This window comes from Artibeus jamaicensis, unplaced genomic scaffold (assembly GCF_021234435.1).
Source record: "Artibeus jamaicensis isolate MK-2021 breed Jamaican fruit bat unplaced genomic scaffold, CSHL_Jam_final scaffold_369, whole genome shotgun sequence".
In the NCBI taxonomy this organism is placed as follows: domain Eukaryota; kingdom Metazoa; phylum Chordata; class Mammalia; order Chiroptera; family Phyllostomidae; genus Artibeus; species Artibeus jamaicensis.
In genome coordinates, this window is record NW_026522042.1 from 34,626,671 (window position 1) to 34,640,668 (window position 13,998).

The 13,998-nt window shown below is 55.0% G+C and overlaps 1 protein-coding gene across 2 annotated transcripts in view; it reads left to right on the forward strand.

The window, feature by feature from the left end:
- The window catches only part of SLC9A3 (solute carrier family 9 member A3), a 48,839-nt gene that overhangs the window by 21,668 nt on the left and 13,173 nt on the right, over nucleotides 1-13,998 (forward strand). For both annotated transcript variants that reach the window (XM_037137390.2, XM_037137391.2), the window contains exons 2-5: nucleotides 6,947-7,249; nucleotides 10,646-10,806; nucleotides 12,693-12,771; nucleotides 13,463-13,640. In XM_037137390.2, the coding sequence (XP_036993285.2) occupies nucleotides 6,947-7,249; nucleotides 10,646-10,806; nucleotides 12,693-12,771; nucleotides 13,463-13,640 (721 nt within the window). The remainder of the gene's footprint in view (nucleotides 1-6,946; nucleotides 7,250-10,645; nucleotides 10,807-12,692; nucleotides 12,772-13,462; nucleotides 13,641-13,998) is intronic.

The window sequence follows — 13,998 nt, forward strand, 5'->3', positions numbered from 1 at the left end:
AGAGGATTTACTGTGCTGCTGCATTTGCCTGGACTCAGCTGAATCTTGTGGAGAGATCCTTGGAGGCAGCACTGACGCAGGGCCTGACCCCAGGTCGAGAGCCCTGCTGTGTATCCGGGGGAGTGACACACACCAGCAGTGACCTTCCCGAGCCCTTGGTGCCCGCTTTGTCTGGGGCCTGCTCCAGAAATGGCTGGCTGGTCATCTCCTTCTGACCTTTAACACTGGTCAGAGGTTGTAATTAGAACTAAAAGCGTGTGTCCCCTCTTGTTACCACCTTGTGGCCATGCTGTTTGCACTTAATTAGCTGTAACTCTCTGGCCTGGGCAGTTACCTATGGGCTTGGAAGTCACTTCACTGACGTTCATCGTCGGAAGAACAGTGAACAGCAGGGGAGTTCTGGACCTGGCGGGCCTCACTCTGCTTTTGGGTGGCCTCGCATCCGTGATGCACTTTGATTTGCTCCGTGCTGTCATGATTGCTCTGTGCTGTCAGCCCTGGGACTGTGCGTCGGTGTTTGCTGCGTCAGAGTTTGTTCTGTGGCACTACGAAGGAAGTGCCACAGGGCTGCTACGAAGGAAGAGTTTGAGTGTGCGGGGAGCCAGTGTCTCCCTGCAAAGCTTTGTCTTCGTTCTGGCTGTGGCTGCAGCTGCCAGTTCTGCAAGCGGGGCTGACGCACAGCTGGAGGGCCCTCTGCCTTTTCACACCACGTGGCACACAGAGCGCAGCTCCTCTGCCCTTCCAGGCGCAAGGGCCTGGCTTCTCCCCAGCAAATGCAGACTTTTGATGCACAAGGTTACACCACACGCTTGCTTCTCAATCAAGGCCACCCTCATAGTGTGTGGTCCTAGGATACCAGACCTTTTTCTGTGGCTCAGGCCTTGGACAGGCCAGCCGTGGGCCCCACAGCTATGGGTCCAGAGGAGGTGACCAGGTTACTGTTCACACACACCTGGTGGTCCCTTGTCTCTTTGGAAGTAAAGAGAATGTAGGCTGAGAGGGAACTCAGGATCTCCCCACTACCACTGGAGTCCGGGCAGTGCCCCAACTGTTAGATAGGAGGCCGCTACGCAAGTACTGGGTGGGTGTCCTCCCCACCTTCGCTTGCACAGGGCTTCGGGCTGCGGACCAGGGCACAGGTAGAAAAGAAAGGCTCATGCGTGAGGTACTTGTGGTCACCTCCACCCCATTACGTCGGTAAATTTCACAATTACCCTGAGATGTGAGTATTATTACCCCATCCCGGTAATGTGCAGGCCGTGGCAGTAAGCGTGTGGCCTGCAGTGACTGGGTTCCAGACCAAGGGCCGAGTCCTTCTTGTGTCCAAGGACCACGCCACGGTGGTCAGGCCCGGTTCTGGCTGGAGACCCTCACCCTCAGCAGCAGGAGCGATGCCGCAGGGCACTTCAAGCCAGAATTGCCTGACTCCTAAAATGCCCATTATGGGCTTAATTGCTAACCACTAGCAAAGTGCCACTTTAAACCAGTTGAGTTTTCAGTATAATTAGCTCATTACAATTCAGCCTGCCATCCGAGGTGGTCATGGGAGATGAGGGGAGCGGGCTTGGCCTGTCCCGTGAACCAGAGACCGGGAATTCTGGGTGAAAACGGAAAACCCAGATAATCTCAGACTGTGCACTCCCCTTGTCCCCAAGTCTGAAAGATAAACCAGTAACCAGAGGCCGACCACTGAACTGAAGAGAGGACAGGGTTGCAACAGAAAAAGACATCCCCAGCGTTAGAGGAAAGAATGAAAATCAGCATTGAGAGGTATCCTTGCTCCAAGGTTGTTCTCAAGGATTAAAAAATTTCTTCCTGCAACCAGACAGAAAAAAGCAAGCCAACAGGTGACTCACACAGGTGAAATAAGTAAATAAGAGCAGCTGGTCTGCCTTTCCTCCTCACACTGCTCAGAGCCCAAAGATGGTGGGCAACCTCTTCAGGAGGTTCTGGGCAGCTCTGCAACCCCAGGACATGACCTCGCAACACAGGAATCAGGCAAATGTCTGCAGACGTGAGAAGGTGAAGCCCAGGCATTCTAGGACACAGGCCAGAGAAGCGTGGTTGAAGGGCAGTGGCGAGCCATGCGTCCATGCCCGGGGGAGAACACAGTGTCACAGACCCAGCGGACACACGGGGTGTGGGAGCCCCAGCCACAGGGGTAGGGAGTTGTCCACGGACACTCAGACTCAAGGGAAGGCTCTCTCTGGGGTTCGGCAGATCCTTCAGTTTCATGACTATTTTAAATTATTTTCTCTATTAAATTCAAGGAAAGCTAAATTGAATGTTAAAAGTTTAATAGAAATCAGAGGAGTAAGAATGGCTTTTTGAAGCATAACACAACATTCAGAAGCCATAAAACAAAAGATGAATAGATTTACCCAAAGAGAAGATGTCTGCACAAAACAAAACAACACGAACAAAGTAAAAAAATAAATGGCCCCACCTTTGACAGTGAGAAGATCCCTGGACCAGCACGGGAAGAGCAGTGTGTTGGTAAGAAGAGGCTTGAGAACCCGTGAAGCTGCAGACAAGTGCCGTGAAGAAACAGGGCACAGAAAAGGAAAGAACGTCTCCCAAATGTGAAGAGAAGTTAGACTGAATCTGCCGGGGGTGCCGTTTCCCATCTGCCTGGGGCAAGGACGGGGCCGCCCGCTGCCCTCGTGGGCAGATGTGACAAGCACTTCCACACCGGAGGACATGGCTGAGCCCTCGACTTTAAAATGCGCCCACTCCCAGGGTTCTGCCCTCACCCAGTGTGCCTGTCACTCACAGCAGAAGTTCAGAAACAAGTGCCTGTGTGTAAACATATGTTTCTCACTGAGAAAAAAGTGCAAATCACTTTTTCTGTGGCTTTTCAGGGCTTACTTCTGAGCAAGTAACATCTGGTCTGAAGTTGGCCTCTCATCTGCTCATTTCCCAAATTAATAAGATTTTGTAGTAACCAGCTGCCATACAGGAATGCAGCAAAGGATTAGCTAATGGTGTCAGCCAGGACTTCCAGTTCGTAAGGTGCAAAGTTTGCTGTTGCTATTGTGTTTCAGGATAAGCCTGGTCCCGCGGCACCTTCCCGCCCGCTGGCCCTGCAGTCGTCAAGGGGAAATTCAAAATGCTCGTGATCCGTGGTGAATCTCTAATTTTGGGAGAGTTGTGACTAAACATGGAGTCCTGACTAGCTCTGGGGATCCCTCCCTGCTGCCTCAGCAAGGGGCCTACTGGAGTTCAGAGGTCACTTGGTGCCCTCTAGTTCTGGCCCTAGGCCCTGTGACCTGTGGTGCTGTATTTCAGTCACTGGATTCAATCTTCCAAGAAGCCTGCAGACCCACGGGCACCTCCTGGCTGCTTCGGAGCCTTGCTGGAAAGGTGCCTGTTGTGTGGCCCTTAAAAAGCAAGAGGGAGGGGATCTAAGGTGGTAGATTAGGTGAAAGCTACACCAACCTCCTCTCAGAACCAAATTGGAATTACAGCTAAATTACAGAAAAATCATCCTGAGTAACCAACTGAACACTAGCTGGAGAGAAGCCTTATAACCAAGGGCTTACAGAAGAAACCACATCAACACATTAAGACTGAGTCTTGCCCTGGCTGGTGTAGCTCAGTGGATTGAGCACAGGCCTGCGAACCAAACAACACCAGTTTGATTCCCAGTCAGGGCACATGCCTGGGTTGTAGGCCAAGTTCCCAGCAGGAGGCGCACAAGAGGCAGCCATACATTTATATTTCTCTCCCTTTCTCCTTCCCTTCCCCTCTAAAGATAAATAAATAAAATCTTCAAAAGAAAAGACTGAGTCTTTGTGGATATACCTAATACATAGAAACAAACCCAGACAAAGTGGGAAGACAAAGAAATAGGCCCCAAATGAAAGAACAAGAAAATTGTCCAGAACTGGATGGAATGGGGGCAAACAATTTATCAGATATAGAGTTTATTAGAGTGATAGTAATAAGGATGCTCAACAGCATGAAAAAAGATATAGAAACCATTAAAAAGTACCAGTCAGAAATAAAGAGTGCAATATCTGAAATAAATAATACACTGGAAAGAATAAACAGTAGGTTAGATGAAGCAGAGGATCAAAACAGTGATTTGGAAGTCAAGATAGAAAAAAAAAATACCCAAGCAGAACAGTAAAAAGAAAAAAGACTTTTAAAAAATGAGGAGAGTTTAAGAAATTTTGGGGATAGCATGAAGCATGGATACCAGGAGAAGAGAGTAAGCAAGGGATTGAGAACCTATTTGAAGAAATAATGACTAAAAACTTCCCTAAGCTGGTGAAGGAAAAAGACACACAAGTCCAGGAAACACAGAGAGTCCCAAACAAGAGGGACACAAGGAAGCCCACACCAAGACACACCATAATTAAAATGTCAAAGGTTAAAGACAGAGAGAGAACCTTAAAAGCCATGAGAGAAAAGCAGTTAGTTACCTATAAGGGAGCTCCCATTAGACTGTCATCTGATTTTTCAGCAGAAACATTTCAGGCCAGAGGGATTGGGCATAAAATATTCAAGGTGATGAAAAGCAAGGACCTACAACCAATGCTACTTTACCCAGTAAAAGGCAAGAGGAACAAGTGAAGAGTATATTGCCACAAATACAGTCTCTGCTGGAGCCTGGTCAAGAGATGAAGAAGGACAGAAAGTATGCGTTTTGTAGAAAACAGTGACTTGTATGGAGGAATGGTGAATGGAACTAGAGCCTCCAGCTGGGTGACCCCCAAAACAGCTGGCTCGGAACTCCTAAGAATTCATGGAGGCAAGAGAGGATGGCTCCCCCAACCCCAGAGAAAGGCATTCCGTCACCAATGGCCCTGCCAACAACAGAGAAGCAAGGCCAGGGACCACTGGCCTTCTAAACACGGATCCTGGACATCAAAGCCATTAGGAAAGAAGAGAAGACTTGGTTCTCTCTGCATATCATTAAACAATTAGGGAGGGTTCAGATGGAGGGACACACTCCCAGTCCTTTCCAGAGTCCACCAGGGAGGGGCCTTCAGACCAGTTAGAATGTAGACTGATGCAGCGGCCCAGGATCTTTTGAGTCTGGTGCCTGGAGTGAGGCCCTGGAACTTGCAGGGGGTTCTTGTGCTGCCCTGTGCACTTGGATGTCAGGGCCACAGCCAAAGGAAGAACAAGGCCTCCCAAGTCTCTTCCCAAAGCAGAAGGCAACCCCCACGTCCCAGAGCCCGGGGAAGCTGGAGCATGCTGTAGCAGAAAGAGACAGTCTCCGTGTGCTCTTACCACAGGCTAGGTCTCTTACCACAGGCACAGCTCCGGGAGGCCCATTGCTGCTGGGGATGGGGGCTCTTGGATGCTGTCATGTGGGAGAAGAACTGGGCACAGGGTAAGCTGTGCTGGACCCCTGCCCTTTCTCACCCACATCATGGCCCCTCCCAAGCTTGGGGAGAACACCCTCCAGGAGGTGTGAACAGATGAACTCTGGTGAGGCCAGGATGTTTTCCTGCTGAGAAGCCAGGCAGGGCCTGAGGGTCTCAAGGACACTGGCCCTCCATGTTCGGAAACAACATCCCTCATTCCAGGTGGTCACCCTTTGGTGCCACTTGTCATCTGTCCTCAAGCACGTGGCAACATCCAGGCACCAGTCTCCTGGGCCTTTGAGTTTCTCCATGAGGGTGGGGACGCCCTCTGTGGGCTTCCTGGGAGGCTCCCCTGGGGTGGGGCGAAGAGGTGCTGCGTCCACCTGATGTGTGTGCATTTCATATTGGAGGGGAAAGCAGGGTCTGGTCAGGATGCCAGACGTGCAGCTGGACTGGGGCTCCGGAGGGCCTGCAGGCCTGTGGGACTGGGACTCTCAGCGGGTCCACAGGTCCCAGAAACAGTAACCCATTCTGATTCTTACCCAGCATGGGGGGGGGGGCTTGTAGGTCATAGGTCATAGGTCACAGGCCAGAGGCCATGGTGCCTGCAAGGGCATGTACTAGGTCTGTCATGTGGCTTCTCGGCCAGATTGGAGAGGGCTGTTTGCGAGGAAGAAACAACAGTGAGGCCAGGAGACCTCCTGGGACCTCCTCAGGGAGCCCCCACTATGACCCGTAATTACAAGTGATGAAACAGGCCAGGGAGGGGGAGGCAATCTGATAGGTGGGGCTGGATCAGAGCGGGCAGGACCCAGCCTCTGAGCCGGCTGCCTGAGCCAGCCGCCTCCTCCGGCCTCGCCCAAGAATTCCTCCTGAGATAGGGCAGGACCTGCACAGGGCAGGACCCAGGCGGGACAGCGCCCTGTGCTCTGCATCCCTGTCCCCCGCACTGGGACTGGGGGTCCTGGCAGCTCGGAGACAGCTCAGCTCAGAATTTCAAAGGCCTCTCACTAAGCAGAGAACTTCAGTGGATGAAAAAGATAATTATGCCAAATATTGCTTAAGCAGAAGGAGCCCACTGCTTCTGTCAGCTTTCCAACTATTTTGAAAGCAGGCTTAACATAGACACTCACTTTTTTTCTGAGTCTTACAACAGAACAAAGGAGAAATGGGCTCCATAGGCATGTGCCCTCTGAGATCCCGGCAGAGTTGATGGCTCCGGGTGTCGAGGGGGCCGAGGGCCGGCTGTGGGAGGGAAGACCTCTGGGGGCCATGGTCCCCTAAGAGCTGAAATGTGGATAGTGGAGCTAGTCCCTTTAGGGGGCCCTGGACACCCCGACGTTAGAAGGCTCTGTTCCTGGGAGAGGCTGTTCATTCCCTGGGCAGGAAACGGACCTGAAGAGGGCGTGTCCTGTCCAGGCCCTGAGAGGGCAGCCGACCGGGGCTGCCACATGCGTGGGGCAGAGGGAAGCATCCAAAGACGGGACGCAGGGCCTTGCTTCTTGAGCCCATGTCTGTCCTGTGATGTCAGGATGGCCCCTCCCGTGGGGTCCCTGCCCCCCCAACCCCCCTCCCTCTTGTCCTTCCCCTGAGCGGTTTTGGCCTCCTGACACTCCCCTCCCCCGCAGGCTTCCACCTGTCCCACAAGGTCACCAGCGTGGTCCCTGAGAGTGCACTGCTCATCGTGCTGGGCCTCGTGCTGGGCGGCATCGTCTGGGCAGCCGACCACATTGCATCCTTCACGCTCACGCCCACCGTCTTCTTCTTCTACCTGCTGCCACCCATCGTGCTGGACGCCGGCTACTTCATGCCCAACCGGCTCTTCTTCGGCAACCTGGGCACCATCCTGCTATATGCTGTCATTGGCACCGTGTGGAACGCGGCCACCACTGGCCTTTCTCTCTACGGCGTCTTCCTGAGCGGCCTGATGGGTGAGCAGGCACCCCCATCCATCCGGGTGGGCTTTGCAGGGTGGACACCGCAGGGTGAGCTCTGCTAGGCGGCCTCTGGGCAGCCCTATTTAAGAAAGCTCAGGGTGCAGAACACAGACCTTAAAAGTGGTATTTCTGGTCAGTGGGAAAGGTCACTGGTGGGCCCACTAAACCCTCTTGGTTTGTTTAAAATAAGGTTCAGTTCATAAATAGCTGTTTGAGCATCCCCAGGCCAAGGCATGTGTTCTGCCTGGGAATGAAGTCCAGTTGGACCAGGGAGGACAGTGGGCTGGGCAGGTGGGAATGGCCCACCTGCTGTCCTTGCCCCTTGGCAGAGAGATGGGGTCCAGCCCCACTCCCCTGTCACCACGCCCCCAGGGACAAAGAGGAGGAGGCCCCTCCGGCAGAGTCCTGCATCCAAGCCACACAGCCCAGGTAAACACGCACCTAATCGGAACGTTTGGGTGTCCTTTCTGCATAAGCCACAGAGAAAAGGCCACACCTTTTCACATGTGCACAAAGCTACTCCCTTGCCATGTTTTCTACAGTTTGGTTACTCAACTCAGCCCTGGCGGACATGCAAGGTTCGCCCCACCCATTAATACCTGGGAAACTGGAGCAGGCGAAGCCAGGGGTTCACCTGAGGCCCTGCACCAATGTGCCAGCACAGTGCAGCCCTCAGTGCTGGCCTGTCTGGGTTGCCACGGCTGGCCCTGCTGCATCACGAGTTCGCAGGTTTGCTGTCGGCACTGGGTTAATCAGGGCGGTGAGACACTGCATGTTGGCACCCACACACCTGCTTCAGCACTTGGACCCACCTCACACACTTCCTCTACCGAAACCAGTCTCACGGGGATGAGCCCAGATTAGCCATTTCCCATCCGACTGAAGGAAGAGCCTTGTATCTGCCTCCCATGTGGCTCAAGACCTTTAAATCCTAGTGACAGGGGTGATGCATTGAGAAAGAGGGACCAAAGGTCCCCTAATGAGAACAGTCACCTCACCCAACACATGTGTCACCTTGGAACTTTGTTCTTACCCCATGGGGAGCACACATCTTCCCTTGAGCCCCCCACTGTTGGCAACACCCACCAGGCCCAGCCCAGAGAGACCTATCAAAGGTGGCATGGTGTTACACTCACCTAGAAGCTGCGGGATCATGTGATGTGATGAGTTTACATTTATTGGCAATGCCTTTGGGTAGTCAGGACATACCTAAGACGACATGGCCATTTCTGGCTACTGGGCCCAGGGGGAAGTCTCAGGGTTTAGTGCAGGGACACATGTGACTGGCACCCCTGGACACAGCTGGTTGGGCTGAGCGTCAGGCCAGGTCATGGAGCAGGGCAGTGCCCAAGGGCCCACATGTCTGTTCTGTTCCCGGTTAAAGAGAGCTGGGAGCCAGTGGGACTAGGGGGGCAAGGATCCATCTGTGCAGACCAGTGGCTTGAAGCCCAATGTACCCCTCTGAGGAAGGGTCATCCTGGGCTTCCTGGGTTGCTGTCCATCTGAGACAGCTCAGGGGCAGGACCTACAGAAGCTCCCAGCTGTTGGAGAGGCCCCTGCAGGTGGACAAAGCCACGGGTCTTCATGCCTGAGGTAGAGAGAAGGTCTAGAAAGTGCAACTTGGTAGCCATGAGCCCACAGTCTAGTAGTCCACAGCTATCCTAGCAGGGTCAGTGCTTCTAGGCCAAGCTCGCACCCTGCTTGGAAGGGCTGGCTTCTAGAATACACTGCTGGGTTGGCCAGTGTCCTCCACAACTTGAGGCTGATGTTCAGGGAAGCTTTTAAGGATTGATGGGCCTGGACAGAGAATGTGTATGAGGAAGCCCCTGTTGTATGAACCCAGGCAGGACTGTGTTCTCACATTTGCCCACAGACAGTGTGTGAGGCGGAAAAGCAAAGCCTGTGATTCCCATTCCAAATGGGGCATTTTAAATTCCCCGGGAAGCTGGTTCTTTTAACACCTGTCACTTCCTCAGAACACTGTGACACTGACGCCAGGAGTGGGGCCGTAGGAGCTCACAGGAAATGTCCTCTGTGGGCAAACCCCTCTGCAGAGACCACCTTCTCTGAGGGCACCTGGGGGCATGGCTGGGCCCCGAGGAAGAGCTGGGCTCCTGCAGATGCCCCTGCCCCAGGACTCGGGGTAGCATCCAGCCCATGTGCACTCAAGGCTCGCCGGCCCTCCCTCCGTGTTCCCTACCTGTAGATGGGTCTCTTCCTGCTCTCAAGGCCTGACTGGCTCTTAGGCCCCTGCGGTCCACTCAGGCTGGGGAGGGGATTCAACGCCAACAAGGCAGCAAGGAGGCCCACAGCCAAGGTCCTCCTCCAACCAAACCCGGCTGAGGGCAGGCCTGACACCTGGGCTGAGATGGACAGATATCCACATGCACCTCCCCGAGGTTGCAGATTCATCACTGGGGAACAGGGTCAGCACGTGACGTGTTGGCGATCTGGGACCCGAGATAACTGGGAGGATTGCAAAGGGTGAAAGTGCACTTCAGCACCACCTTCCCACCCAAAGGCGCCCAGGAATCCTCTGGGCAGGAACCATGCAGGAGAAGGAAGCAGGGGGCTGGGCTCCACATGAACCTGCTCCTTCCAGAGCTTCCTCCCTCACCCCACCCAGCCCCTGCTTCTCCCCTCCCAGCACCCCCAAATATATCATCCATCTCCCTCCTCTTGCAGTCCCTCATTCCCTTGCAGCCACTCACATTCGGGGTCTTTGGGGTTTCCCAAGGGCAGTCATGGTACCCAGGGTCCTGTGAGGCCTGCCCCACCCCCTCACCTCCCCTTAGGCCAGTCCTTGTTCCAGTCATGGCTGACACATCATTTCTCTGGGAGGTCTTCTCTCACCCAGGCACGTCCCCTGATGCGGTCCCAGCACCTATGACCCTGCCTCTGTACTCATGTTAACCTAGGCTGCAAACTCCCCAGGGCCGGGGTCTGATTGTGTATCTCCTGGCCAGGCACCACCTGATACCCTCACCTGCCTGCAGTGGGCTTCCCAGTGAGCTGGCCAGGAAGAGTCATCCAGGCCTAAGGGGAGACGAAGAAGAGAACCAGGGTGGTCAGTCTCCTGTGGATAGGCTGGGGTGCCCTGCCTTTCTTAAAGGACTGCAGAAGCCCCTGAGGAAGGCCAGTTGTCTGATTTGGGTTCCCACACCAGTCAGCCTGAGCCCTGAGAGCCAGAGTCCCCAACCTGGGGGATCCCGGTCCAGCAGTCACCAGGCCAGCAGCCGGAGGCAGCCCTAGAAAGGCCAAGGATATGCTCCTGCCTCTGCTCCCCATAGCTCCTCTTCTCTCCCAGGTCCTGGTGGTCAGGGGACGCTGCAGGGGCCCGCACCCACGCAGCCCTCTAAGGCTCTCCCTGACGCCCTGCTTGCCTCCCAGGACACCTGGAGATTGGGCTGTTGGATTTCCTCCTGTTCGGCAGCCTGATCGCTGCCGTGGACCCAGTGGCCGTCCTGGCGGTGTTTGAGGAGGTTCATGTCAACGAGGTCCTGTTCATCATTGTCTTTGGGGAGTCACTGCTGAATGATGCTGTCACCGTGGTGAGAGAACGGGGGCGGGTCCTGGACTTGCCACAGAGCATTCAAACCTGTTGGTGGGGGGAACCATATTTACTGTGCCGGAAAACGCAGACCCCTCCCCCAATCCCCAGGCATCGCCACTGTCCCTCAGTGCATTCAGCACAGGGAGAGCCTTGCTGAGGTCACCCGCAGAGCCCAGGGCTCCTTGCTGGCCCCAACAGCCTAAAGGCTTCCAGGTTAAACAGCCTTCCCCCGGCCGGCCCTCCACTCCCTCCTAACTCAGAATGACTGGTTGCTTTAATTGCATTTCTTCATTTGTTCTTTCACAGTTCTTAGTGCCCCCCGCCCCACACACTTCGGTCCTTTCTGAGTGACGATTTCACTGTTGAAATCTCATGCTCGCTGTTCCCAGAGCAGAGGGTCTTTAACTTGGGGTCTACAGTTGGTGCCCTCCTTCCTGATTTTCCGAATAGCATCACTAAGTAAACAAATACAGTCTCGCTGGAATTAGGGAGGGGGATCAGCCAGCACTGACGGCGTGTCCAGGAACGTAGTTTTTCCCTCAAGGAGGTGGCACCAGGGGACTTGGCAGGGCCCCCGGGGAGGCAGGGGCTGGAGGCCACGTTAACACTATGGGAAGTGAATAGAAGATTCTTGAAACGTGAGAAATTGTCTCAGCATTGTGGCCATCATGAAGTTTTCAAAACCCAGTCCCAACTTGGGCCGTGAGCTCCCTGGGAGTGAATGTGTCTCTGAGCCGACTGTAGGCCAGGCTGCGTGCCCTGCCGTCCACCACCTCGGCCCACAGACTGCAGACACCGTGGGACCTGGAGTTCCCTCTTTGCTCTAAAAGTGCGTGTGGCTTCTCTAAGAAATTCTTGTCCCTGACATCGCTTCAGGGTTCAGGAGATGGAAGAACCTAAGGGAGAATTGCACCAGTTTCCTAATGTGGTAGATGAGATGGTCTCCAGGGAATTGAAAGTAACTGGAGACTTGATCAGAAATGCAGTGCACGCCCCTTCAAGGCTGGGGCTCCTCTGTCCTGAGTCTTTGTGTCTGTAGAGGCAGAACTCCTGCGGAGCCCCAGGGTGTTCTCCACTTATCTCCTACCTGAGGCCCCATCTTCCCTCCCATGTGGCTTTTCACGAAGAATCTGGGCAAGCAATGGTCTGATTCCCAATGACCTTCACGTGCATGTGCCCCATCTGTGTGCACAGCACCTATGTTTCTCCTTTTGCAAATACAACTTTATTCACCCACCCCTTGGGAGTCCTGGGGAGCCCAGACTTGGGGGCACAGAGATAAGTCTCCTCCCGAGGGGCCTGCAGCCCACCCAGGGCGGCACCTCGGCTCCCTCCGGGTGGAGCCCGGGGCGCTGTTTAGGAGTGCTCGGGCTCAGAAAACACAGCTGTCTCTACAACCGAGGCCGAGGATAAGGTTTCTGGGTGTTTCATCTCAACGTCTTGGTGGGATAAGGTTTAAACATCAACATGCAAAGATGCCAGGGGGGTGTGATCCCGCATCGGGGGGCAGCATAACAGCGAAGTCCCTGAAGATGAAACTGAGTTTGTCTTGGAAAATGAAATGGAGAATTGCATGCAGTGGGTTAGCTTTGTGGCCGCCCCTGTTTTGTCCAGAGTAGGAAAGGGACATGTTTGCTCCTGAAGGTTCTAGTTCCTTTCAGAATGTTCTGCCTCCCAGACCCCACCCGCTGGCTCGCCTTCCGACTGACCATTACCGCCCTGTGATAATTTTCCTGCCGGCAGTTTTCAGGTTACAAAATAGATGGCTGCCACAAGCTCCTCTCTTCAGCTCCAAGTCCCACAAGGCTTGGGGCCTAAGATAGGGAGGGGGTCAGTGCTGTTGGAGGGCCGACCCCATGTTTGGTTTGCCTCTCTGTCCCCCAGGTCCTGTACAACGTGTTTGAATCTTTCGTGAACCTGGGTGGTGACAAGGTGACTGGCGTGGATTGCTTGAAAGGCATAGGTGTGTGGTTGGGGATCCATGCGTCAGGGGAATGTCAGGGCCGCACCCCCTTCTCTGGAATGCAGGCCGCTTCTTGGTGGTGTGTCTGTGGACTGCCGAGCTGGGCCGGGCCCAGCTTTGGCCCAAGGTCTGCCCCTGGGACCCACGGTCTGACAGTCCTTTCTGGCCCCAGTGTGTTTCATGAACACAATTTCACTGGGCCCCAGCCACCCTGGGAAGCCCGAGGGTCATTGCCCCATTAGACCCACAGGGATATCAGGTTGGGGGATGTGGGTCCTGGTGCCCTGCGAGTCTAGATGTTTCTCTGGGCAGGGGTAATGGCAGCCTGGCCGTGCCTGTGGGCGCAGGGCTGGGTCCTTGGTGCGAACCAACGTCAGAGGGCCACTTGTCACAATGTTCCCTCTGATGTGGATGGGGAGCTGGGCCTCCTATGGGCCACAGGTCGGCCCCCTCCCCAGCTTCCCACAGTGAGGCTGGAGGACTCCAGGCCCCTCTTCTAGAGAATGGGCCTCTTATTTGCTGAGCTGTTGGCTCCTCTGCTGGGAGGGGGGGTTACCAGGCAACTGCCGTGAGGAATGGCCCAGAAGGAAGGCCAGCCTGATGGGCCTGGCCCACGCCACACGGGTCAGGCCATGCCGAGGCCACAAAGGGCCATTCAGGGAGCCCAGCGTTGTGTCCTTGCCCTTTGCAGTGTCCTTCTTCGTGGTGAGCCTGGGGGGCACGCTGGTGGGGGTCTTGTTCGCCTTCCTGCTCTCACTCGTGACCCGCTTCACCAAACACGTGCGCATCATCGAGCCCGGCTTTGTGTTCGTCATCTCCTACCTGTCCTACCTCACCTCCGAGATGCTGTCCCTGTCGGCCATCCTGGCGTAAGTCCTCCCTTGCTCATGGGCCCCGGAGCCCGGAGCACACCCTGGTGGCCCTCCTGAGTGGGGCGGGCTGTGGAGCATGAGGGCTGTTTAAACAGGGGAACGGGACCCACCTAGATGAAGGGGAGTCAGGGGTGGCACCTTTGCTCCCCCAGCCCTAAAGATGGCACAGCCCGTCACAGTCCCTTCTCCAGCCCACCGTCTGCCTGGCCCACTTCCCAACTGGGTGGAACGTCACTGTGGGGGCGAAGAATTTGATCTGTTTAGCTTTTTAAACAGGGAGTTGGTGTTCTGCTGCAACTGTCCCCGCTGCAGGCCCACTCTGGGCCGGAGGGGAGGGGCTTTGTGTTCCTGGCCC